Source organism: Pan paniscus, chromosome X, assembly GCF_029289425.2.
Source record: "Pan paniscus chromosome X, NHGRI_mPanPan1-v2.0_pri, whole genome shotgun sequence".
Lineage (NCBI taxonomy): Eukaryota > Metazoa > Chordata > Mammalia > Primates > Hominidae > Pan > Pan paniscus.
Window position 1 is genome coordinate 9,722,222 of NC_073272.2, and position 27,110 is coordinate 9,749,331.

General features: G+C 39.5%; 2 protein-coding genes across 2 annotated transcripts in view; one reads left to right on the forward strand and one right to left on the reverse strand.

Annotated features, from left to right (window-relative positions):
• LOC117978598 (variable charge X-linked-like) overlaps nucleotides 1–27,110 on the forward strand; it is a 657,335-nt gene that overhangs the window by 249,441 nt on the left and 380,784 nt on the right. The window lies entirely within an intron of this gene.
• LOC117978367 (variable charge X-linked-like) lies at nucleotides 15,366–16,205 on the reverse strand. Its single transcript, NM_001427538.1, has 2 exons — nucleotides 15,962–16,205; nucleotides 15,366–15,768 (listed from the first exon to the last, which is right to left on the reverse strand). The coding sequence occupies exons 1-2, from the start codon at nucleotides 16,061–16,063 to the stop codon at nucleotides 15,451–15,453; spliced, it is 420 nt and encodes a 139-aa protein (NP_001414467.1). The 5' UTR covers nucleotides 16,064–16,205; the 3' UTR covers nucleotides 15,366–15,450.

A 27,110-nucleotide genomic window follows, 5' to 3' on the forward strand; every position in this document is an offset into this window, starting at 1 on the left:
TAATTATATAATATCTATAGCATAATTATATAATTATGCTATAGACGTTATAAATATCTAATATATTAGATATATAATCTGTATAGCATAATTATGTAATATGTAATAATACAAATTTTATATATATATAAAAAATATATATTTTATATATATATAATTTGTATTATATATTATATATTATATATAATATGTAATGATATATAATATAGAATATATAATATAATTATAATAAAGTATAATTGATATTATATTATATATTTATATTATATATTAGATTTTTATATTATATTATATATATTCTATTATTAATTTATATTCTATATAACATATACATAATATAATATATATAATATAATATAGAATAATATAATATATATAATATAATAATATAATATATATTATATATAATGTATATAATATATAATATATATATTATATATGATATATAATATAATATGTATAATAAATATATATTATATATATTATATAATATAATATATATAATATATAAGATATAATATAATTATATATTATATATTATATATAAGATATAAGATATGTAATATATAATATAATATGTATAATATATATAATATTATATAACATATATTATATATATTATAGAATAATATATATCATATATACTATATATTATATATAGTATATATTATTATATAATATATATTATATATAATATATATATTATATAATTATATACACACACACACACACACACACACACACACACACACACACACGTTTTTTCTTTCTAGAGATGAAGCCTCCCTGCATTGTCCAGGCCAGTCTCAAATTCCTGGCCTCCAGTGATCCTCCTGCCTTGGCCTCCCAAATTGCTGGGATTGTAGGCATGAGCCAGTGATCCTGGCTGCATTATCTCACTCCTATGTGGAATCTAAAACAGTTGAACTCACAGAATCAGAGAATAGAATGTGGTTTCCAGGAGCCGGGGGAGGTGGAAGGTTGGGGAGATGTTGGCCAAAGGGTACAAGATTTCAGTTAGACAGGAGGAGTAAGTTCAAGAGCTCTATTGTAAAACACTGTGACAACAGCTAATGATAATATTGTATTTTTAAAGATTGCTAAGAGGGTAGATTTTAAGAGTTCTCACCACAAAGAAACTTATACTTAGGTGAAGTAATGCAATCGTCAACTAGCTCGGTGTAGCTATTTCACGATGTATACATATTTCAAAGCAACCTGGTGTCGATGGTATATACCATTTAAGTTCGTCAATTAAAATAAGTTAGTGAAATGTTTGGAATTAAAAGTAAAAACATACACTTATTGCCCTGCAGTTCTATAGTTTCATGTAAAGTCTGGACTGAGTGCCTTTGGGTTAACATTCAAGATGACAGTGGGGCAATGTCCCTTCTGGGGGTTGTAGGGGAGGAGCTGTTTTCTTGTGTTTTTCAGACTCTGAAAGCTCCCACCATTCCTTGTCTCATGGCCTCTTTCTCCATCTTAAAAGCCAGCATTTTTGGGGTCAGATCCTTGTCATGTGGCTGTCTTTCTGGTTCCTTTCTCCTGCCTCTTTTACACTTAGAAAGACCCTTGGGATTCCACTGGACTCCCCCAGAGATAACCCAAGATAATATCCATGCTTCAGGTCAGCTGATTGGTACCTGTCAATAGCACCTTCCAACTCATTTCCTCCCTTGCCTTGTCGTCTCACATGTTCACAGGTTCCAGGCATGAGTTCCTGGACATCTTTGGAGGGTACTTATTTTGCCTACCAAATACACCCTTTCTTTAAATGCACCTCATCTTAAAAATGGCATTGTTTTAGGTGGGCACAGTAGCTCATGCCTATAATCCCAGCGCTTTGGGAGGCAGGGATGGGAGAATCACTTGAGGCCAGGAGTTTGAGACCACCCTGGCCAGCATAGCAAGATCTCATCTGTACAAAATAATTTTTTAAATGGCACCATTATAAAGAGGGAGATAGCGTGGATTCCATCCTGGTCTCAGCCCTTGTTGAAAAGTGTTGACTTGCATAAACTGAAAAGCCACAGTGACAATAAAAAGCTCATCCCTTGCTACTCCTAAGGAGAAACGCTGGCTCCCATAAGCAAATGATGTGAGTGTAAGTCTTTGTGTATGTGTCCATGGGCTGGGGAACGGGTTCGCTGAGTTAATGGAGGCTTTGAAGTCTGTACTGTCTTCCACCTGGCTGCAAATTGTATACAGTAGTTCAAGGGATCCCCTCACTTCAGGCCTCCCGAATACCTGGGAATACAGGCATGTGCCACCATGCTGGCTAATTTTTTTGTGTGTTTTGTAAAGACATGGTCTCACTACGTTGCCCAGGCTGGTCTTGAACTCCTGGCCTCAAGTGATCCTCCTGCCTCAGCCTCCCAAAGTGCTGGGATTACAGGCATGAGCCACTGCATCCAGCTGACCTATGTGCTTTGTTTTTTATTTTATTATTTCATTTTATTTTTATTTTATTTTTTGGGACAGGGTCTTGCTCTGTCACCCAGGCTGGAGGGCAGTGGTGCAATCATAGCTCACTGCAAACTCTGCCCCCGGCCTCAAGTGATCCTCCCATCTCTGCCTCATGAGTAGCTGGGACCACAGGCATGTGTCACCATGACCAGCTAATGTCTGTATTTTTAGTAGAGATGGGGTTTTGCCGTGTTGAAATAGACTCTCTTTATTTAAAACATATGTCTGTCTATTCCTGAGTACAGTTTAAAAACATCTTTTTTTATTATTTGAATTTGTAAGGGTCTTATGTGTAAATAGAAAAGAAAATGCTTATGATAAAATTAATCATAATTAAAATTATTGAATAATTAATATATTAATATATTTGCTTAACAAAATGTTAATATTCTCTTAAAATATCATTACTAACACATAATCCACAAAAATCCTACCTTGGATTTTATTACATAGTTTAGAACTTTTATTGCATGTTCTTATCTTTGTAGTACCATACATGAATTTTAACATCTCTAAGCACAGGAGAAGATTGTATACGTCATTGCCCTTACCTTACAGCTAATAAATGATTGATCATTTCAGAAAGCAGGCATTTAAAGCTGTGTGAACATGAAGCATTCATCATTACAGATAGATGCTCTTGATCACATAGCTACATGGTATCCAGCAGTTGCAACTTACAAAGTGTATCAGTCCAGGATCTGATTGGTTCTGCAAATTTAGATGACTCATTTTCCAATATTTTCAAGTTGCAGCCCCATGTTTTCATACATGTCATTTCTGATTTACCATTAAGCATGTTCTGGTAAATTGTTTCTCTCGACTGCTCATGCAGTGTTTTGAACTGGTGCCATAGTGGATTTATTTTCTTCCCTTCAGTATAGACAGATACATGTGCTTATTTCTAAACCTCATTAGCTGCCACTAAGGACCAGGAAGCAAAGTCCAAGTGACTGAAAGCGGTTTCAAGTTATTCTTTGATTGGCTTTCGGAGTGAGTTTGATGCAATCTCCTCACTTTTCTAGCCAGGGTGATTTGGCCAAGTTATCTGTCCTCAACCATTCCTGTTTGGGCTGTAATACTGTTTTGCCAAACACAGAAACACTAATGTAGATAGCTCACACTTACGGTTTCCAGAAATTTTTTTCATACAGGGAAGTTTTCTTAAAATGTATCAATCTCTTTTTTTTTTCTAAATCCACAAACAAGATTGAATAATATATCACATATACATTTAAATACATATTGTAAATATTTGCATATGAATATATACAATATATGATTAATGTAAACCATTTTGTTTTCCTTACATTTCTTAAAATCAAAGCCAATGAAAAACATTTTAAGTACAATGATATAATTTACTGATAAAAGAAAATTATCTTCCCCTCTTCTATAAATTTACAGAGCCTGGAATTTTTATCAGATAAATTTTGGATACCTTATAGCACTAACATAGTCCTTTTTAAAAATATGTTTTTGAAATTTAGCTATTATTTTTAGTAGAGACATGATCTCACTATGTTGCCCAGGCTAGTTTCCAACTCCTGGCTCCAGTGATTCTCCCACTTGGCCTCCCAAATTGCTGGGACTACAAGGAATGAGCCACCATGTTGGCCCAGCATAGTCCTTTACAAAAAAAAAAAAAAAAAAAAAAAAAAAAGGCCACCATAAATATTTGCGGAGATATTGAGTGAGTGGATGGATTAACAAATGAATTAATCAATGAAGCAGTGTCTGAACTTAGGAGAAATTTTTTTTTTTTTTTTTTTGAGATGGAGTCTTGCTCTGTCACCCAGGCTGGAGTGCAGTGGTGCAATCTCGACTCACTGCAAGCTCCGCCTCCCAGGTTCACGCCATTCTCCTGCCTCAGCCTCCCAAGTAGTTGGGACTACAGGCGCCCGCCACCACGCCCAGCTAATTTTTTGTATTTTTAGTAGAGACAGAGTTTCACCGTGTTAGCCAGGATGGTCTCGATCTCCTGACCTCGTGATCCACCCGCCTCGGCCTCCCAAAGTGCTGGGATTACAGGCGTGAGCCACCGCGCCCAGCCTCTTTTTTTTTTTTTAAGGAACATTAGTTAAAATGTACTAAACAGCTCCATACGACTTCTCCAGAATGATGGACATTGCCCTATAGACATATATGAAAAATGTATATGTTTATTTATAACAGATATACAACTTCCTTTATTACTGTATTCACTTTATGTTGTACTTATTTTTCTACAAATGACTACAAAAGCCTGTTTGGTTATAATACAATTTCTATAGGCACTTAAACAAACAAAATAGCTCCATCCTTATTTGTGTTCAAAATTTGAAAGTTGCTATTTTGGGGTCATTTTTATGTTCATATCTCTTTTTCTGAATTTGATTTTGTAATGCTTTTTTGTTACATTTATTTTAATTTTTTTATTTCTATAGGTTATTGGGGAGCAGGTAGTGTTTGGTCACATGGTATTTGGTAACACAAGAAAGTTCTTTACTTTTTTGAGATTTTGAGATTTTGGTGCACCCATCACCCGAGCAGTATACACTGAACCCTATTTGTAGTCTTTTATCCCTCACCCTCTTTTCACCCTTTCCCCCTAAGTCCCCAAAGTCCATTGTATCACTCTTATGCCTTCGTATCCTCATAGCTTAGTTCCCACTTACAAGTGAGAACATGTGATGTTTGGTTTTCCATTCCTGAGTTACTTCACTTAGAATAATAGTCTGCAGTCTCATCCAGGTTGTTGCAAACGCCATTAATTCATTCCTTTCTATAGCTGAGTAGTTTTCCATTGTGTATATATACCACAGTTTCTTTATCTACTCGTTGATTGATGGGCATTAGGGTTGGTTCCATGTTTTTGCAATTGCGAATTGTGCTGCTATAAACATGGGTGTGCAAGTATCTTTTTCGTATAATGATTTCTTTTTCTCTGGGTAGATACCCAGTAGTGGGATTGCTCGATCAAATGGTAGTTCTACTTTTAGTTCTCCAAGGAATCTCCACACTGTAATGCTCTTTTAAAATATGTGCTTTTTATTTCTTGCTTGAATTTTTTTTTTTGTATTTGGAAATTGATTTAGGAAGTATATGTAATCCATAGAGACCTCAGCCCATTTTTAAAGATTCATGTTACAAACACTCCAATAGCTTCCTGTGGGTCTGGCATGGTAGGAAGTACAGGTGAAAGAAGACAAATAAGACAGAACTGGTATTCTGGAGCTTGAGAAAATGAAGAACCCTGGCAATCACAATGCAGTGTGAGAAGTGTTGTGAGACATGCATTTGCGGGACCCCTAGGGGCACGTGTCTGTCTCCTAGTGCAGCCCAGGAGGTATTGTCATGGAAGGCATCCCTCTTAAATCATCTCCCAGAGGATGGCATCTGATGAAGGTAGGATGCATATTCCAGGCAAAGGAGGCAAAGGCACTGGGTTATTAAAGTATTGCAAATAACTCCTGCACACTTCTGGTACAAGTACAAATTGGTACAATCCCCGAGGAGAAATATTTGGTAATATCCACCAGTAATAAAATGTATTAATGATGAGATATGGGACCCAGCTCTCCCAGCTGTTCCATTTTTGAGAATGTTTCCTGCAGAGACACTTGCCCATGGATGACGTGGCGGATGCACAGTTTTGTTCACGGCAGCCCTAGCCTTCGCACAGAGTTACAAACACCCTAGATGTTCCTCAGGAGAGGAAGGATTCAATAAAATACTGTGTGTCCAAATGGTGGGAATGCCACTACAATCAAATGATAAGGAAGACTTTCTGAGATATGATGTTAGGTGAAAAAAGTGGGTTGTAAATGGACGTGTACGATATACTATATATTATGTGAACAAGGGAAAATACATATATGCCTTTACTTGTTTCTTGTAAATGTATAAAGTCATCTCAACGTGTAGGTAAGAAGCTGACAAAAATATTTGTCTCAGTGTGTGGTGTTGTTATATGGGACTAGATACAGGACTCGTTGGGGTGAAGGATGAGAGGGAGAGAATGGTCCAAGAAACAGCTACAGACCTTCTCCAAGCTTCTGCAGTCATCAACTCATGGCCAATTCCATTTCATCCCAACTCCTAGACATTTCTGCCTGCCCCAGAGTAGAATATCTTGTATATATACAGATGCACACACACACACACACACACACACACACACACACACACACACAGACACACACACATATTCATGTGCTTGGCTTATGGCCCAAATAAGATCCATGCATAAAAATTAAAGGTAAAATTTTTCTTTTAAATATGTACTTTGTCAACTTCTGCAATAATTATAAAAGCCTTAAATTATGAATGGAGTAAAGGGAGTTTGTTATTATTATCAAACTCTCCTAGACACAGTTTTATTTTTATTATGATTTTTCTTTTAACTCATAGTGATCTTTGTGTGTCTTTTTACGTTTTTAAATATACAGGGCCATTGAAGGTTTTCTTTAGGCATTAACTTTTTAATTTTTGTATTATAGTTAGAAAATTTCAGATTCTTTGAAATTTGAGAAGACATACTTTATGTCAAGTGGGTAACCAAGTTTTAGAAAATTTTCTGGAACGCTTGAAAAGAACGTGTTCTCCAATTATTTCATGTAGTTTTCTATATATGTCCATTACAAGGAGCTTATTAAACTATTAAATCTTTTATATTTATATTAGTTTGATCTCTATGCCAGTCATAGACCATTCTCACAGCTGGTGAGAATATGCTGAATTATCCCAGTATAATGGTGGATTTGTTCATTTCTATTTTCATTCTGTTAATTTTTCTTTTATGTATATTATATATAAATGCCATTTAATTAGATGCATATAGATTTAAATTGTTATAGCTATCTGAGAACTTAACAGATTTTCCCATAGGGATAACTGTTTTACCAATAAGAATGACTTTTGCATTAATATTTAATTTATCTGATGTTGATACAATTAAGCCTTTTTCCTTGGATTGATACATGTTTGGTATTTTGTTTTCCATCTTTTTCTTTTCAAACCTTTTGTGTCTTCATCTTTTCATTATAGAGTTTAATCTGTTTGTATCCATTGTGTTTATGGACTCATTTCTGTCATCTTATATTGTACTTTCTGTTAGTATACTTGCTTTTCATATCACTTTTATTCTATCTTGTTTGTGTTTGTTTTATTTTAGCTTGATTATTACCATTTTATTTTGTCCTTTTTTGGGTCAGAAGTTACATCCTCTAATTTCATCCTTTTATTGGATATTATAGAAATGTTATAATATATATTTTTTGAAGTGTGTACACAAATAAAGTGAATGAGTAACCTGACTCTTCTTCAGAAAAATATAAAGACCACACAAAGTGGGCACATAGCTGTGGAGGGACAAAGGTGATGCTGGGCACACAGACTGACCACACAGAGCTGGGTCTCTTCAACAATGTCATATGTCTATGTGAAGAAGGATGCCAAGGCACACTCTAAGATAATGTGTGTCTGGGGGGGAGGAGGCGTGTGTGTGAATGTGTGCGGCACACCTGATGCATGCTCAGGAGTGTATGTATATCTATGTGCACTGTTGTTTTTAATTGAAAAAGTGCATAGCTTTCATTTTCACAGGAAGTTATGATGCCTCATACAGCAAGTACCTTTGGTACCTTTGGATAGACTTTTTTTTTTTTTTTTTTTTTTGAGACAGAGTCTTGCTCTGTCACCAGGCTGGAGTGCAGTGGTGCGATCTTGGCTCACTATAACCTCTGCCTGCCGGGTTCAAGGGATTCTCCTGCCTCAGCCTCCCGAGTAGCTGGGACTACAGGCACGCACCACCATGCCCAGCTAATTTTTGTATTAGTAGAGATGGAGTTTTGCCATGTTGGCCAGCCTGGTCTTGAACTCCTGACCTCAGGTGATCCACCTGTCCCGGCCTCCCAAAGTGCTGGGATTGCAGGCGTGAGCCACCGTGCCCAGCCTGAATAGATATTTTAAGGTAGCATGTCATTTTTGCCATGAATTTGGCAGCTGTCTACATCCTAAAAAGCTAGATTCAACTTTGAAACTTCCCCAGTCTAGGAGAGTATAGTGTAAACAGATCAATCACCATAGAAGGGGGATTAAACAGACATATTCTGAGCAGGCAACTGGAACATGAAACCACTTTAAGTAGCAGAATTGGGCCTGTTGTGTTTAGAGGCACAAAAGGAACTGTGAAATATCTAAAATCCAATAGCTAAGAGAAATTTCACATGGAGAGACTGAGAAACTTCTGCAATAATTATGAAAGCCTTAAGTTATGAATGCAAAAAGACAGTGTTGCAGATGTTTCTGTAGAAATCTACAAAAATGAATCTATTGCCCACCGAAACTCAGGACAGTAAGGAAGCAGAAAGTTACGGCAAGACTGGGCTAATTCTAATTCCATTGGCCATGCCCGGCTAAGCATTTCATTAATTCTTTACTGAGAAGAGATTTGAATTACAGTTGGCATCAAGAAGTAGTTACATCTCTATTTGCCAAGATCAATCATTCAGCAAGATTTAATAATTGATTCAGTAATATAGAGTCAGTCATTCCTAAATAATGTTTTCTGTTTGTTTTATACATGTCTGAAGCAAAAGGACAAAACAATTATTTTTAAAAATGAAAGGCCAGTACCAAAAAGGCAAAGTCAAAATTCTGCAAGCTTTGGTGCTGATCATGGGTTGGCCAGATATACTTTATTGCTTTTGGAAATGGTTCTTGAGTGATTAGTGTAGGAAATAGTGTAGAAATATTCTGGAAGGGCTTTCTCTGCCTTTGTGTGAAGATTTCCAGTTCCCCGGAGCCACAGAGCCTGATTCATTTGTCTACACGCAATAATAATAATAATAATAATAATTATTATTATTATTCTGAGTTGCTTGAGCTGTCTCTCTCTCTCTCTCTCTATACACACACACACACACACACACACACACACACACATATATATATTCTGGTTATTAATCTCTCATTAAATGTATAGTTTGCAATTATTTTCTTCCATTCTTTAGGTTGTCTCTTCATTGAAAGTTTATTATACCATGCAGAAGCTTTTGAGCTTCATGTTATTCCATTTGTCTGCTTTGTTTTTACTGCCTGTGCTTTGGACATCTTACTCAAAAAGTCTTTGTCCAGACCAGTGTCCTCAAGCATTTCCCCATAGTTTTCTTCTAGTAGCTTCATAGTTTGTGGTGATAAACTATGAGCATGCAGTTTTGACTCCATTTGCCAGTGTTGTGGACTAAAGTTGTGAGGACAGAATGGTTTGTGTTTTCATAAGTTTTCTTATGCAAAGTTGATTTGATGACAGTGGCCTCCTAGGAATGAACTTTCATCAAAACATTGAGGTCTCCAACCAAACAGACACAAAAGCACTCCTTAATGTGGGAGTCTTCAGTACCATATAAAATGTGCAAATTAGCAACATTTCTGAGTATTGAGCTCCAAGATTCGACTCTGGAATATTTTATGGTTTTCTTTGTTTTAATACTTAATGGAGGAGACACATTTTTGCTTGTAAACGAATAAACTCATGTGTCTAATTATGTATTAGGAAAATGAGGTCATTTCCTTCTATGTGGTAATATATTCACATATAGGGGGAAATGCCATAATATATGGGACAATAAGGTGGATAATACTATACTAACAAATATAATAAAATGAATAATATGAAAAAAACATCAAGAGATGGAATTAACTTTAAATACAGGGCAGATATATTTTTATCAGCTTGCTGGGCTAGCACTTTTCCTTACTTCTCTCCCTGAAGGGTCCTCAATTCTGTTTCTATTCTGTGTGTCTTTTTCCCCCACTTGTGTGTACATATGTCCAGGGCCCCTCCCCCCAAAGCCCTTCAACTAGTTATTCTCCAGCAGAACATTTTTCTGCCAGTAAAAATATTTTCTTTCAGGAATTGGCTAAAAGCTATTTTCGTAAAAACTTGCCTATATGAATTGAGCCTATAATTATCTGGCTCTTTCTTAGGATTTCTGCAGAGCTTATGCACACCTAAAGCGTACCAATTCACACTTGGTTCCGGGGTCTATAGTAGAGTCACAGAAACATGACTCCTGTCATGAATGCGAGCTAGGATGTGGTCCCTAAAGCAGGGGATGTGTCTCGAATGCCTCTTCAATCCTTGTACAGTGTCTAATACAGTACTGCTTCCACAGTGTTGAGCAGCAGTCCTTAAGAGGGTGGAGTTTAGAATTTGATCTTTGCAGACCTGAGTTTTAATCCTGACTCTATAACCTATAAGCAGTATAAGAAAGTTACTCAAACTGTCTGTCTCATTTGTCCAGTGGGGACACTACTCATTTTACAGGGTGTGATGGTTAATTTCAGGTGTCAACGTGACTGCCTTAAGGAATACGTCAGGAATTGGTAAAGCATTGTTTCTAGGTGAGCCTGCACAGGTATTCTTGGGAAGATTGGCGTGAGCTGGTGGACAGAGTGGGGAAGATGTCTTCAATAGAGACAGGCCCCATTCAATTCTCTGAGGGCCCAGATAGAAGAAACAGGGCAGAGGAAAGGCACTTTCCTCCCTTTCTCTCCTGGAGCTGAGACTCTTCTTTTCCTGCCCTTGGACATCAGAACTTCAGGCTCTTTTTATACTGAGAATTACACCATCCACTTCCCTGGTTCTGAGGTTTTTGGGTGTGGACTGAGTCACACTCCTGGCATCCCAGGGGCTCCAGCTTGCAGACAGCTTGTCCTGAGACTTTTCACCCTCTAATTCCCCTAATAAATCCCCTCTCATCTGTCTTTGCTGATAACCTGTTGGTAGCGTCTCTCTAGAGCCCCGATTAATCCATAGGGGTAATGTGAGGGAGAAATGAGGTCGTGCATGGAGAGCATTTCACACCCTGCCTGACACATGCCCAGGTCCAACAGGCTGCAGCTGCAGTTATTCTAGAGCTTAGCATCAGTGTTCAAAACAGCGGAAGGCCTTCCCTCTGGTACCCAGCCATCGCGTTGAGCTTCTCCTGTCATTTTTCAATTCCGGAGTGTTTTTTGAGAGCAATCCTCTGTCCTGTGTATCACTGACGTGGAGCCAAAAACAATCTGTATGCGTGGGGATCTGAAGCTGGGAATGACCAATAGGTCAGAAAGTTCTTAGGAGTCAGGAGCAGAGGAAGCTGCATGGTCAAGGGGAATCGAAGTGAGCCTTCCTGCCATGTGTCCTATTTCCTGCGGTCTAATGAGACAGAGACATATGTATGTATGCATCATCTCATGCTTAGCTCTTTAATATGTACAAGGTGTTTTCAAATTCTCCCACCGTCTTTGACAGCTGAAAATCTCAAGATCACCTGTTGTTCATGACTGTTGTCAAGGGGATCCTCCCTTTAGGGACACAGGAAGATTTGCCTATAATGCTAGGAAGCTTTGATATTTATCATTTGATTACAAAAGTCAACTGCACCTTTGCTGTTATATTATTTTGGGTCTTTACTCATTCCACTGTTTATTTTAAGCCTGAGATTGTGGGTAGTTGGAGAAGGAGGGAAAGTATTTAACACTCTTATTAACTAGTTTAACTGTGTGTATAACATGTAGAATAAAGAGAGACTTAAATGAAGATGTAGTATTTGTGAATGCTCCAACAAATTAAAAGATTACTTAAATTATTGATTTTTTTTTTTTTTTTTGAGATGGAGTCTTGCTCTGTCACCCAGGCTGGAGTGCAGTGGGTGCAGTCTTGCAATCTCTGCTCACTGCAACCTCCACCTCCAGGGCTCAAGCAATTCTCTTGCCTCAGCCTCCCAAGTAACTGGGATTACAGGTGCACACCACCACGCCTGGCTAATTTTTGTATTTTTAGTAAAGACAGTGTTTCACCATGTTAGGCAGGCTGCTTTCAAGCTCCTGACCTCAAGTGATCTGCCTGCGTTGGCCTCCCAAAGTGCTGGGATTACAGGCGTGACCCACCGCACCTGGCCTGATTTCTGATTAAACCTCTTATTGTCTATAATGAATTAAAAGTTTGTGAAAGTAAATTCAATGACATTTTTGCATCTATAATTTCAAAATCATAGTAACTTTCCAAATCTGAAAATGTCTGAAACACAAGTCTGCCAATCATCACAATAAAACATGAAGCCCTAGTGAAAGAGCTAGTCAGGATGGGTTCCCAACAAATAGCAGTTGAAGCTCCTACTGCCATGAAATGATGAAAGAAACACGGTTTAAGTGCCATGGATAATTATTTCAATGCCAAAAGAATCATCACAGACTGTTGTGACATGCAGAGCTTGAATGGAAATATGGCATTAAAATAAGGTGCATGAAATTAATCCTTGAATGTAATTTTGAAACACACTGCAGAAGTGCTCCCTAATATACACCAACCCCAAAAGTGGCCACTGACAAGATAAATTTATTTCAGTTTTTATGCTGTCATTATGGAAAAAACTATAGCAGAGAGTTCACCAATTTCCCTTTGGAAAGAGATATACAACCACAGCCAATACGCTTTCCTAAAAGACAGCAGGAGCTTTTCATGCGGACTTGTTTCCCATCCGTAACATACAAATATTTATCGTTCAGGGTCAATACAGCCTTGCAAATAAACAGGCTTTGAGTTATACCAAGCATGCTCATTCTTATATGGTATTTCCATATAAGAAATACAAAAGAAATATACCACAAAATGATGGTGTTCAGGACATGGGGCAACGCCCTGTTTCTGTGGTATAGTGGCCTAGATTTCGTAGGATTCCATAGGAGGCAGCTACAAGTTCAACATGAAAAGCTCTGAAATCCCTTCCTAAGCTAATGAAGTGAAGCCCTGACCACACCAAGGAAAGGATGAAACAGAACTCATTTGTTGTTTCTCAAATGATGCTACCATCTCTTCAAAGCCACCATTAATTTTAACATCTTTAAAGGTATAAGAACAATGTATGTAACAAGTGAAAACTGCCTATAAAGTTAGTGCTTTACATCTCAAACCCTTATTATATGGAAATTCATATTTTCAGAATCACATAAAAGTTTAACGTGCTATTCATTGTAAGATTAAAGGACATGAGTTATTCTGTCTGCGTAATTATTAACAACTGGAAATTAAATCGTGATAATTTTGTACTTTATTCTTCTTAAAATGATAATTTCCTTTCTCCTTTTGCCTGAGAAGCATGCTTCAACAATATCAACAGCTTACCTTCTAAAATAAATGACCACATATAGAATATATATTTTATATATTGTATATTTATCTTTGTACTCATTTCTTCTTAAAATAATTTCCTTTCTCCTTTTGCCTGAGACCCATGCTTGAACAATATTAACGTCTTACCCTCTAAAATAAATGATTATATATAATATATAAATATGTTTTATATGTGTATTTATACATAAAATATATATGTAAATATTTCTATATTTAATCTACGAATTATATAAAAACACATACATTAATATATACATATATAGTAGGTTCTAGTATATATAGAAAACACCTGTGTATTTCTAAGATATATATATAATCTATATCTATATATTTATATTTATATTATATGTAAATATATAATCCATATTTCTATATTTGTATTTATATATTTATATATAAATGTATACAATCTATATAGGTTTGTATATAGTAAATATAGTTGTATATTACATTTTATTTACATATGTTTCTGTATATTTGTATACAGTAAATTCTGTATATAGAAAGGACCTGTGTATTTCTAATGTATGGAAATATGAAATGTACTTTCTGTCTCCTCAGTTGCAAAAATAAAAAGGCTTTTTTCAAGTAGATAGATTTTTCTCTACTTTGAATTTTTCTTCTTAATTATATTAGATTGTAGGGAGGGGACGCTGAAAGGAAAGAGATGGAAACGATTCTTCCATCGGTTTCTATAACCGAAAAGGTATTTTGACAGTGAAACCTAAGTAGGTAGAATCCAGTTCTTGGTACCTGGTGTATGTGCTAGCAAGATTGCATGAAGAAACAAACCGTATAAGAAGCGGAGTCATCCTGTGAAGGGGAAATTTGTCTCCAGTGCTCAGCCATGATGCAATCCTTATCCTCCTGTCTGGCTAACTGTGACCTGTCCCTGTGACCTCAACCCCGCTGGACCCCACTTCCCTCCCTCCCCACACACCACCTCTTCCTCCCTCCCTCCCCACACACCACCTCTTCCTCCCTCCCTCCCCACACACCACCTCTTCCTCCCTCCCTCCCCACACACCACCTCTTCCTTCCTCCCTCCCTCCCCACACACCTCCTCTTCCTCCTTCCCTCACTCCCCACACACCACCTCTTCCTCCCTCCCTCCCTCCCCACACACCACCTCCTCTTCCCTCCCTCCCTACCCACACACCTCCTCTTCCTCCCTCCCTCCCCACACACCTCCTCTTCCTCCCTCCTTCCCCACACACCTCCTCTTCCTCCCTCCCTACCCACACACCTCCTCTTCCTCCCTCCCTCCCCACACACCTCCTTTTCCTCCCTCCCTCCCCACACACCACCTGTTCCTCCCTCCCTCCCTCCCCACACACCACCTCTTCCTCCCTCCCTCCCCACACACCTCCTCTTCCTCCCTCCCTCCCTCCCCACACACCACCTCTTCCTCCCTCCCTCCCTCCCCACACACCACCTCTTCCTCCCTCCCTCCCCACACACCACCTCTTCCTCCCTCCCTCCCCACACACCTCCTCTTCCTCCCTCCCACCCCACACACCTCCTCTTCCTCCCTCCCTCCCCACACACCACCTCTTCCTCCCTCCCTCCCTCCCCACACACCATCTCTTCCTCCCTCCCTCCCCACACACCACCTCTTCCTCCCTCCCTCCCTCCCCACACACCACCTCTTCCTCCCTCCCTCCCTCCCCACACACCTCCTCTTCCTCCCTCCCTCCCTCCCTCCCCACCATCAGAGAACACGGAGTCACTCAGATCAATTTGCAACACATTCATTTTATTATCAACAGTATGGCAAGCACCCCGCTGGTGAGATCTCTGAGGTCTGGCGGCTGGGCCTGAACTTAGTCGCGGCTCTCGGAGATAGGGTAGTAGCTGGCCATCCACACAGTCAGTGGTTCTTCCACCTCACTCGCCTGACTCAGTGGTTCCCCCAGCTGGGTCTCCTGACTCAGGGGGTGGTGCTGGCTCCCCTCGCTCACTGGCTCCTCCGGCGGCAGCTCGTGCTGAGGGAGCTCCCGGCTGGGCTGGTCGCTGGGGCCGGGTGCCGCTGGCCCGCTCTCCGCCTCAGGTGCCGTCACGGCCGCCATCTTTGTCGCAGCCCCTTTCTTCCCGCGTCTCCCTCTACGAACCGCTTTTCCCTTCTTGGCCACCTTGGCAGTCTGGAAGGACAACAGGGACGATCACAGAAGGGCTGTGGTTTAGGGACGAGGATGGAGGAGGCTGGGAACAGGGACGTGTCCTCAGAAGCGGTGGGGACCGGGTTGGGGGGTTGTGCCAAGTGAGGACAGGAGAGGCTTCTTGTGAGGAAGGAGGCGAGGGGAAGACGAGGAGGAGCTTGGGAGGGTCACTCACCTTCTTCTTCGGGCCACTGGGGCTCAGCTGAGAGGAGGCCTTCCTCTTTCCTGCCTCTTCGGCCTTGGCCGGAGGTCCCGAGGCTCTCGGCTTTGGACTCATCTTCCGCAGCTCAACGTCTCACAACGGTCGACTAACTCCAGGCTGTCTGGCCTCCCTGTATATACCCCTCTCGCGATCCCAGGACGAGACAATCACGCCCCTGAGCTGTGATTGGTCAACACTCCACTACCCAGCCAATGGTAGCCCTGGGTGGGAACGCAGGCCTTATACGTCACAAAGCACCATCAGGACATGGCGGATGAAGTCGGGGGCGGGGGGGGGTGACATCTAATGAGGAAGGCAGGGTGCTCTAGTTGGAGAAAGGGAGATTTGGGTTAGCACCCCTAAAGATAGTTCCCAAACTGACATGTCGCCCCTCCTAAACTCCCCATGTTCAATTTTGGCAGATCACGTGGCACGGGAGAATATTTCCGCCACATGTTTCCCCCGGACCTCCCATTCAGTGGTACATTCTGTTCCTCCACACCTGCCATCATTACCCAGTTTCTGTATGACCTGCCTAAAATCCCTCCATGCTAACTGGGATGGATGGAGGGCTATCCGAAGACGTCAGTCATCCCTCTCTCCTACAAATTCCTCTGCTACACCTTGAGGGTCATTCACTTCTTGGATGCCATGAAACAACTTTTCCATCTCACATACTTCTCCCAGCATCCACATAGTGCCTCACAATTTTTCATTCTCATGGTTTAAAGCACTGGCTTCCAGAGGTCAAGATCAGCAAACACACTCGCTCAGCTGGGTATCGGTATCAGGCTGGGTTTCGGTATCAGGCTGGGTTCCTCAGAGAAGGAGAAACTAAAACAATAGGATATTGTGTGTGTGTGTGTGTGTGTAATATTATATATCATAAATATATATTTACTATCATGTAGTATTGATTTATGAATTATATATATGATACAGTTTAAGCAATTGGCTCACACATTCACACAATGTGGGGGTCTAGGAAGCTGAAATATATAGGGCAAGTGAGCAGGCTGGAAACTAAAAGCTTCTGCACAGCCAACAGTCAACAAAATGAAAAGGCAGGCTATGGTTTGGGAGAAGCTATTTGCGAACCATGTATCTAATAATGAGTTAATATCCAAAATATATAAAGAACTCACACAGCTCAATAGCAAATAAATAAATAGTCTGGTTAACAAATAGGCAAAGGACTTGAATAGGCATTTGTAGAAGGAAAACACACAACTGGCCAACAGGTATATGAAAATGTGCTCAACATCATTAATAATCAGAGAATGCAAATGAAAACCACAATGAACTATCACCTCACTGTTACACGCTGTTGACAGACATGTAATTGGTACAGCCGTTATAAAAAACAGTGTAATGGTTCCTTGGAAAATCAAAATAGATCTACCATGTGACCCAGCAGTTCATCTGTTAAGTATGTACCACCCCCCAAAAATGAAGTCCACATCTCATATAGATATCTCCAGTACTAACTAATTGTAACTCATTAATTACACAGGAAATTAGAGTTTCTATTTTAAAAGAATGTTTTTTTCACCATTCTGGTATCAAATATTTATTCTAGTCATCTCTTCTTATTTCTTGCTTTGTAATAACCTAGGTACTCACTACCCATTGACAGAACCAACTTATTATTCCAACAAGAAATGAGAAATACTGAGGAGAATGCAATGTGATACTTCTGTCTTCAACCAGTTATTCCAGTTTTATGGAGGATTCTGTATTTAACTCTTACTCAGGTAACTCTAGTTACCATATCCATAGTACCTAGTCAACAATCCTAAAAAAGTAAGAATACAGAATTGACTCGAATGGTTACTAAACTTTCTATGTTCAACCAGTTTTCCTAGTAATTGCTAGTTGTTTATTCAACTAGTACTGAGAAGAGTTTCTTTATTCCAGGTACTGGCTTCATGTAGTTATCTCTAGTTAATTACTCACTTGGATAAAGTAGATATCTACTATATTTGGTAATATTTCTAACATGAGGTTGGAATTTTGCATTGAGGAAAATGGTTATTGAACTCCCTGGCATAGGCCAGTTATCTTCAGCTTCCTGCAATCAATTACCTGGTCTGGCTAATTCTAGCTATCTTTAGGTTGCTAATTACATGTTTACCACCAGATGTCTGTGGTAATTTATTATTCCAACAAAAAATAGTAGAATGATTAGGAAGGATTTTGCTTTTTCCAGGCGTCACATAGATATTCAAATTATCTCCTGTTATCCTTTGGACCTTTTTTTCCTGGGTAACACTCAGCACCTATCCTTATAAGTTCTTATCCCAACTAAAATGAATAATTGAGACTTGCAAAGAACACGATTTTCAGGATCAGGTTCACTTAGTATTGCAATGACTGTTAGCTCTTTCTATGTAACGTGTTTCATGGGAAAGCCCAGTTAAGTAGAACTTATATATTAACTCAACACCAACAAAATTTTATCTGACCTGACTAGATTCCCTATGTTCTACATTCCACTGAACTATTGTTGTTGTCTCTATTTTACTACTTACTTAGGTATATGACTCATCTGTAGTAGTAATTCATTATTCCAACAATAACTCAGCAGTAAGTGGTGAGAAGAACGTGATTTTATTTTTAAAATTTATTTTTACTGAGGTAAAATATACACATGTAATGCACCCTCTTTACCACTTGTAAGTGTGCAGTTCAGTGGTAATATTTATATTCTTTTATTTATATTCTTTTATTTCCCCTTCATCCCCCGCTTCCCCTTCTGGCCTCTGGTAACCATCACTATAGTCACCATCTTCATGAGAACCACTTTTTTAGCTCCCATATATGAGTGAAAACATGCAATCTTTGTTTTTCTGTGCCTGGCTTATTTCCTTTAACATAATATCCAGTCATTCTTTTTATGCCTGAATAATATTCCATTGTGTACATATGCCACATTTGCCTAATCCATTCATCCGTCGATGGGCACTTAGGCTAAATCCATATTTTGGCTATCGTGACTTGCAATACACATGAGTATGCAGATATATCTCTTTGATGTACAGATAAATTTATTTATCTATCTATCTATCCATCTCTCTCTCTCTCTCTCTTTCCCCAGCAGTGGAATACTTGGATCATATACTAGTTCTATTTTTAGGATTTTGAGGAACCCCATACTGTTCTCCATAGGGGCTGTAGTAAATTACATTCCCACCAACAGTGTACACAGGTTCCCCTTTCTCCACCTCCTTGCTAGCATCTGTTCATGCCTGTCTTTTGATAAAAGCCATTTTAACTGGGGTGAGATGATATTGCATTGTTTTGATTTGTATTTCTCTGATGATTCATAATAAGCATATTTTCATATGCCTGCTGGTCATTTTTGTGTCTTCTTTTGAGAAATATCTATTCAGATTATTTGTCCATTTTTAAGTCAGATTGTTTGTCATTAAATTTTTTGAGCCCCTTATGTATTCTGATTATGAATCCCTTATCAGATGGATACTTTGCAAATATTTTCTGCCATTCTGTGGGTTGTCTCTTCACTTGGTTGATAATTTCCTTTGCTATGCAGCTTTTTAACTTGATGTAATCCCAGTAGTTTATTTTTGCTTTGGTTCTTGTGCTTTTGAGGTCGTACTCAAGAAGTCTTTGCCCAGACCAATGTCCTGGAGCATTTCCCCAATGTTTCTTGGTGGTTTCAGTTACAGGTCATAAATTCAAGTCTTTTTTTTCTTTTTTTTTTTCAACAGAGTCTCATCTCACTCTGTTGTTCAGGCCTAGGCTGGAGTGCAGTGTCACCATCTCAGTTCACTATAACATCCACCTCCTCGGTTCAAGTGATTCTCGTGCCCCAGCCTCCAGAGTAGCTGGGATTACAGGTGTGCACCACCACACCTGGCTAAGTTTTGTAGTTTTCGTAGAGATGGGATTTCACCATACTGGCCAGGCTGGTCTCAAACCCCTGACCTCAAGTGACCCACTCACCTCGACCTCCCAAAGTGCTAGGATTACAGGCGTGAGCCACCACTCCCAGCCAGATTCAAGTCTTTAACCCATTTTTGATTTGCTTTTTGTGTGTGGTGAAAGATAGGAATCTAGTTTCATTCTTCTGCATATACTTATCCAGCTTTCTAGTACTATTTATTGACATGTCGGTCTTTTCAGCATCATATGTTCTTTTTGTCTTTGTTTCAGTTGAGTTGGTTGTAAGCATGTGGCTTTATATATGGGTTCTCTATTCTGCTCCATTTGTCTCTGTGTCTGTTTTTAAGCCAGTACCATGCTGCTTGGTTTACTATAGCTTTGTAGTAAATTTTGAAGTCAGGTAGTGTGATGCTTCCAGCTTTTCACTTTTTGCTCAGGATTGCTTTGGCTATTTGAGGTATTTTATGGTTTCCTATGAATATTATAAGTTTTTTCCTATTTCTGTGAAGAATGTCATTGGTATTTTGATAGGACTTGCATTTAATCTGTTAATCGCTTTGGTGAGTATTGTGATTTATACAATATTAATCCTGTCACTCTATGAGCCTGGACTGTCTTTCCATGTTTTTGTGTCCTGAGAAGACAGTGTTTTTTAAATTTCTGTATTTAGTTTTTTTAGCTATTATTACTTATTCCTAGTAAACTAATTACCTGGGTACTGGCAGGTACAGGTCGACCTCGTTTTATTGTGATGCACGTTATTGTGTTTATAGATATTGTGTGTTTTTTATAAACTGAAGGTTTCTGGCAACTGTCAAGCATGTCAGTGTCATTTTTCCAACAGCACGTGCCCACTTCATGTCCTTGTGTCACATTTTGGTAATTCTCACAATATTTCCAACTTTTCCATCATTATTATATCTGTTATGATGATTTCTGATCAGTGATCTTTGATGTTATTATTGTAATTGCTTTAGGACTCCAGAAACTGGGCCCATATAAGAACACACAAGGAGGCATCGCACTACCTGACTTCAAAATATACTACAAAGGTATATTTCAAAATATACTACAGATCTACAGGAGGAGAAAGATGGCAGAATAGAATGCTTCACTGATTGTCCCCCTGACCCCCCACTAAGGACACCAATTTAACAACTATCTACACAGAGAAAAACATCTTCATGAGAACCAAAAATCAAGTGAACACCCACAGTACCTGGTTTTAACTTCATATAGCTTGATATGGTTTGGCTGTGTCCCCACCGAAATCTCAACTTGACTTGTATCTCCCAGAATTCCGACATGTTATGGGAGGGACCTAGGGGGAGGTAATTGAATCATGGGGGCTGGTCTTTCCTGTGCTAATCTCATGATAGTGAATAAGTCTCACGAGATCTGATGGGTTTATCAGGGGTTTCTGCTTTTGCTGCTTCTAAGTATTAAGGTGGATATTGCCTGAGTTTGAGTTCCTCCTGAACAATAGACAAACGTCTCCAACTGGTTCGCAGGTGTAGGTGGTGCGTTCTTTGTCGAGTGCTGGTGCCACCTTTACCCTGGAGCAGTAAATCCACATGGAGAGGCTTTTGAGTTGAACAGCTGTCGGGGTCATAAGGAGAATTTGGTATGGTCCAGTCCAAACTGGCTCCAGTGGCTTTTGGTCCTGTGGGAGAGTTTTAAGATATACCTAGTCTTTAGGCATAAGGTTAGGGTGAGTGTTTCCTGAAAAAGAGGGGCCAGGTGTTGGGCTATGAAGACTTTGATAATGATTGATGGCCTTGATGGTTTGTCCCAGGGACATAACATATTGCATGAGATAATGTCTCTTTGGGTCTAACAAAAGGTCTGTTTGGAAGAAAGATCTTCCGCAGAGAATCTCAAAAGGGCTAGATGGGTTTCAGATTTTGGGGTGATACAGGCTCTTAAGAGTACAATGGGGAGCAAAGTTGACCATAACTGTTGGGTTTCATGTATTAACTTTGTGAAGTGCTTTTTCTGGTTTGGTTGGCTCTCTCCACCTTCCTAGAAGATTGTGGACGCCAAGACACATGTGTCTTCACTGCATTTCATTTCTTAAATAATGGAGAGCTTCACTGATTCTCTGCATTATTTAAGAAATGAAAGTGGGGCCATCGTCTGACTGTAGGGCATGAGGGAGTCTAAAACAAGGAAGAATGTGGTCTAAAAGGGCTGAGGTGACTTCTGAGGCCCGTTCAGTTTTAGTGGGAAGGGCCTTTATCCATCCAGTGAAGGTGTCTGCAAAGACTAACAGATACCTGACTAACAAATACACACATTGCATGATGCATGTGTGTAAAATATATTTGCCAGTCTTCTCCTGGTAGGGTTCCTCATCTTAGAATGGGTTGAAGGATTTGGGGAGGTTTGTGTGCTCCCTCTGGGTTTATTTGGCAGCAGGTGGGACATGCCTGTGAGATGGCCCATAGAGCTTGGGCTATCCCCGTGCTGGTGAACAGTGACTTTATTAGATCTTGGATGGCCTTAGCCCCCAGATGAGTCGATTGGTGCACGCTATTTAGAAACTTCCTTTGTGAGGCTCCTGGGAGCAAGAGTTTGCCATTAGGACTTTTTAGCCAACCCTTTGAGGTATGGGAGAAATCTCTTTCTAGAGCTTTTTGGGCTTCCCCCTGTGTATAGTGTGGAGACAGGGAAGTTAGGCTAGGAATGAAGACAGCCTGAAAGGGTGACCTGGCAGCCACTTTTACTTATTTGTCAGCCCAGGTGTTTCTGATAGAGATTTCATCATTGCTTCTCTGATGCACTTTGCAGTGAATGATAGTTACCTGTGGGGGAAGCATAACTGCCTCCAACAGGGCCATGATTTCAGGAACACGTTTAATTGAAGTATTTCAGGCCATTAAAAGTCCTCTTTCCTGCCAAATGGCTGCATGGGCATGCACTGCATGAAAGACATAGGCTGAGTCTGTGTAAATATTAAGCCTCATGCCTGCCCCTAATTGTAAGGCACAGGTAAGAGCAATGAGCTCAGCCTTTTGGGCTAAGGTGCTACTTCCTGGCAGAGGTCCAGATTCTGTGATTTCAGTTAGGTTAATAGTAGCATACCCTGACAGTTGGGTTCCACCTATCATAAAGCTACTGCCATCTGTGTACCATGTGGCCTCTGAATCTATAAGGAGAGTATCCTGGAGGTCTGGTCTAACATTACAGGTTAGATCTATGGTTTCCAAGCAAGAATGTTTAAGTGGTCCCTCCACATTTGGGTTTGGTAACAGCATGCCAGGATTAAGGGTTGGCAGAGCCTAATACTCAATTCTGGTACCTGTAGAAAGAGTGTTGGAAATTTGCTTATATGGCTCTGTGAGATCCAGTGAAAGGCCTTTGAGTTTAGGACATTCATTACTTGATGTGGGATGTAGACAGTTATTCCTTGGCCCAGAGTTAGCTCGGAGGCCTCCACAGCCAGGATAGCCACACACACTAGCACTCAGAGGCATGGCAGCCATCCCCATGCCACTGGGTCAAGGGTTTTTGACAAGTGACTAATTGGCCACTGGGAGGGTCCCAGTGGCTGAGTGAGGACTCCAAGGGCTGTATCCCTTCTCTCAACTACAAACAAGTAAAGATGCTTTGTAAGATCTGGCAAGGCCAGGGCGGGGGCTTGTTTGAGGGTTTTTAGAACATTGTCCATTTCAAGGCTCCAATTTCAGAGTTCCTCCCCTGATCCTTGTAGTGCCTCATAAAGAGGTTTTGCTATAAGTCCAAACCGGGTTATCCAAATGTGACAGAAACCTACCATTCGAAGAAAGGACTACAACTGATGTTTAGTGTATGGAATGTCCATGTTTAGGATACGATTTTTGCGGTGGTCTGAAAGACCCTTGGGCCCTGGGATTAATGTTAGTCTCAAGAATCAAACCTCCTGGGAGAAGATTTGAGCTTTGGAAGGAGAGACTTAATAACCACAAGGGGCCAATGTCTAAAGAGTTGTAATAGTATTTAGGTCTGAGGCATTTTTGGTTGGATTGCAAATAAGCAGGTTATCAACATATTGAAGGACTGCTTGAAGTGAGACCCCTTCTCTACAAAAAAAGTATTATAAGCTGCGGGTGGATGCACTTACCTTTGGTCCCAGCTTCTTGGCAGGCTAAGGCAGGAATGTCGCTTGGGCCCAGGAAGTAGAAGCTGCAGTGAGCTATGACCATGCCACTGCACTCCAGCCTGGATGGCAGAGTGAGACCTTGTGTCAAAACAAACAAACAAACAAAAACCTTCAAGCCCTGTGCTAGCCACTTTACGGATATATAAATGTATATGCATAGGGTAGATAATCTTCACAACAAAGGGAGTAGGTAGGAATTTTTTTTATTTCAAATAAAGAATAATCTCATTTCACATAAAGATACTTGAATTTCAGGAGCTGAAAGAACTTGCTGAAAGTTACAAATTAATTATGTGACAAGGTTGGAATCTGAACTTATCTTTCACCACTACTACTGTATAGCTTCCCAGGTTTATAATAGTAATTAAATCGAGGAGGGAAATAAGTAAAATTGGCCAATGAAAGGGAAGCAGCACAGGTATAAATAAACTTACCCGTCATAAAGACCTCCTTCTTATCATGCAATGTCCTGCTTAATATGTAGACATAAATAAGATCCATGTCCATTATTAGCTCAACAAGTAAAATGATTCATTTTATTTTCCTTTGAGGGTTTTTTCAAAAGGAAAAAAAGTGGGCTAGCACAGAATGTGTTCTAATCATGAGTATAGAATCGGAGATTCTTTGTTTTAGTTTTTTTGAGACGGCATCTCGCTCTGTCGCCCAGGCTGGAGTGCAGTGGCGCGATCTCGGCTCACTGCAAGCTCTGCCTCCCAGGTTCACACCATTCTCCTGCCTCAGCTGCCTGAGTACTTGGGACTACAGGCGCCCGCCACCACGCCCGGCTAATATTTTTGTATTTTTAGTAGAGACAGGGTTTCACCGTGTTAGCCAGGATGGTCTCAATCTCCTGACCTCGTGGTCCGCCCGCCTCGGCCTCCCAAAGTGCTGGGATTACAGGCATGAGCCATTGCACCCTGCCAGAATAGGAGATTCTTTGTAAATGAGTATATGTGTTTAAGAAATATATTCATATGGTTATGTTGAGGCAGATGCCACATATCCACACAAACCACATTAGCATCTGCAGTTTTCCAATTTCAGAAATAATTTTCATGCCTACATGTAAAAATGCAAAAGCATTCGTGAACACATTACCTATTTTAGTAATACATATTTTAATACATAAATGATTTAGTTTATCAATAAATTAATTTATGAGTGTGATAAAGAACAGAGGACACAAGAATTTATGCAGCATTGAAAGTCTTTGGCCACTGGGTGTCATGATTTTCCCCTGTAATGATTAACTCTTCAGCAATAAAAGATCCTGAATTTTTGGAGCGGAACACTTCAGTGTTACACAGATTAGCATTGTAAATAGAAAGTTTTATTAAAATATACCACAGTTTTTTCTCAGATTAGTATGTCATATTTAAACCACATTATTAGTGTAGCTTTTTACCTGAAACTGACCAAGAAATATTAAATGTTCAGATATTTAAATAACAAAGGAATACACAATTCTGTTGGTCATCTTCGAGTTTTATTATATCCAGGTTAAATCTGAAGAATTTGTACAGTGTATTGATGTGTGTGCCTGCGTACATTTTTGGAAGAACTCTTGGTTATACAGAATTTCCATTGTAGAGAAGTTAGCCCTAGATATAATTATTGTGTCTTAGTGTCCAACTGCTTTTACCCATGCCTTGTGTGTGCATATATGATGGCAGATGTATTCTAAAACTGCATCACTAATCAGAACCAGATACCTATGTTTTTTCTCTATGAATATGCTCCACTCTGCCAAGTTCGATGGAAGTGAGTGGTTGTGGCAATTCAAAACAGTTGTGCCTGTTCTACAACACAAACGCTGCTGAACTTGGAGAAAAGACCTGTGCAGACAGAATGAGAAGACTTAGTCAGTTGCTCTAAGAACATCGTTGGAAACTTTCTTTTATTTTCTTTTCTTTATATTTATTTTGAAGGCTAGTTATTGCCTAAGTTGTAAAGGTGAATCTGATAAACTGGCTGACTAGTTTAGAGGTCAATATTTAAACCACGGAATTGAATCCGTAGAGGGCAAGAGTTGGAAAGATGAAAATGGGTTCATGGGACAGTTATATTTTATTTTTGTTGTTTTTGAAACTGAATCTGGAAAATATCCAAGTTATGTTTCAATATATAACACTACATCTTTAAATGGCATATATTGTTATGGCCATTTAATAAATTGCTTTTTATTAAACTGGTGCAAAAGTAATTGTGGTTTTTGCCATTACTTTCAGACCTCAATTACTTTTGCACCAACCTCTTACTAGTCATAAGAACATCCTTGCTTTTAACATAAAGGGATTGGTGAAGTTACCATGATTCTCACTTAAGAATTACTGAGAAAAATGCAGCAGCAGGGGTTAGCAAAAACTATTAGTTAATTGAAGGCCTGTGTTTATTTGAATGAAAGGATTTTTCATTTAAATTATAAAAACAGAGCAAGTGCCCAGTTATATCAAATCCATGTTCAATTTTATTCACAGAGATGGTGACAAAAGAGTAAATGAACAATGTCAGAATCAAAAGATACTCTGCCTGGTAAGAACTTGCAATGGAATTTTTAAAAAATGAGATTAAAACAAATAAAAATATGTTTAAAACTCATTAAATATTTTTTAAGTACTTGCTGTTTTAATGAAACTGAACAACAAAGACCCTGTCCTTAGTGAGCCTGCAAGCTAGTGGGGGACTCCAGTAATAATCAAACTATCACAAAAATATGCCTTTAAAACACATCACATTCTCTGAGACGACCTCCTAGGTGTTGGGGTTCAGAAACGGTTTCTCTGCTGAATTGATATTTGGCAATCAGGCCAATGGGAATGGGGCTTGGGGCGAGGATGACGTCAGTTGTCCAGGTAGCACTCTTGAGTGGAAGGTGCATGGATGGTTGAGGGACTGAGAGAATGTTACTGCAGTTAGAACTTAAAGGATGAGGGTGGGGTTCTGGGCATTGCAGGATGGAGACATAACACATGATGCATCGGGAGAGAAAAGGAAGGAAGGGCTATCTTGCACGATTTTTTAAAGATACACTGAGAACCTTGGCCATTCCTTGAGAGCTCACACTGGAGAGCATAA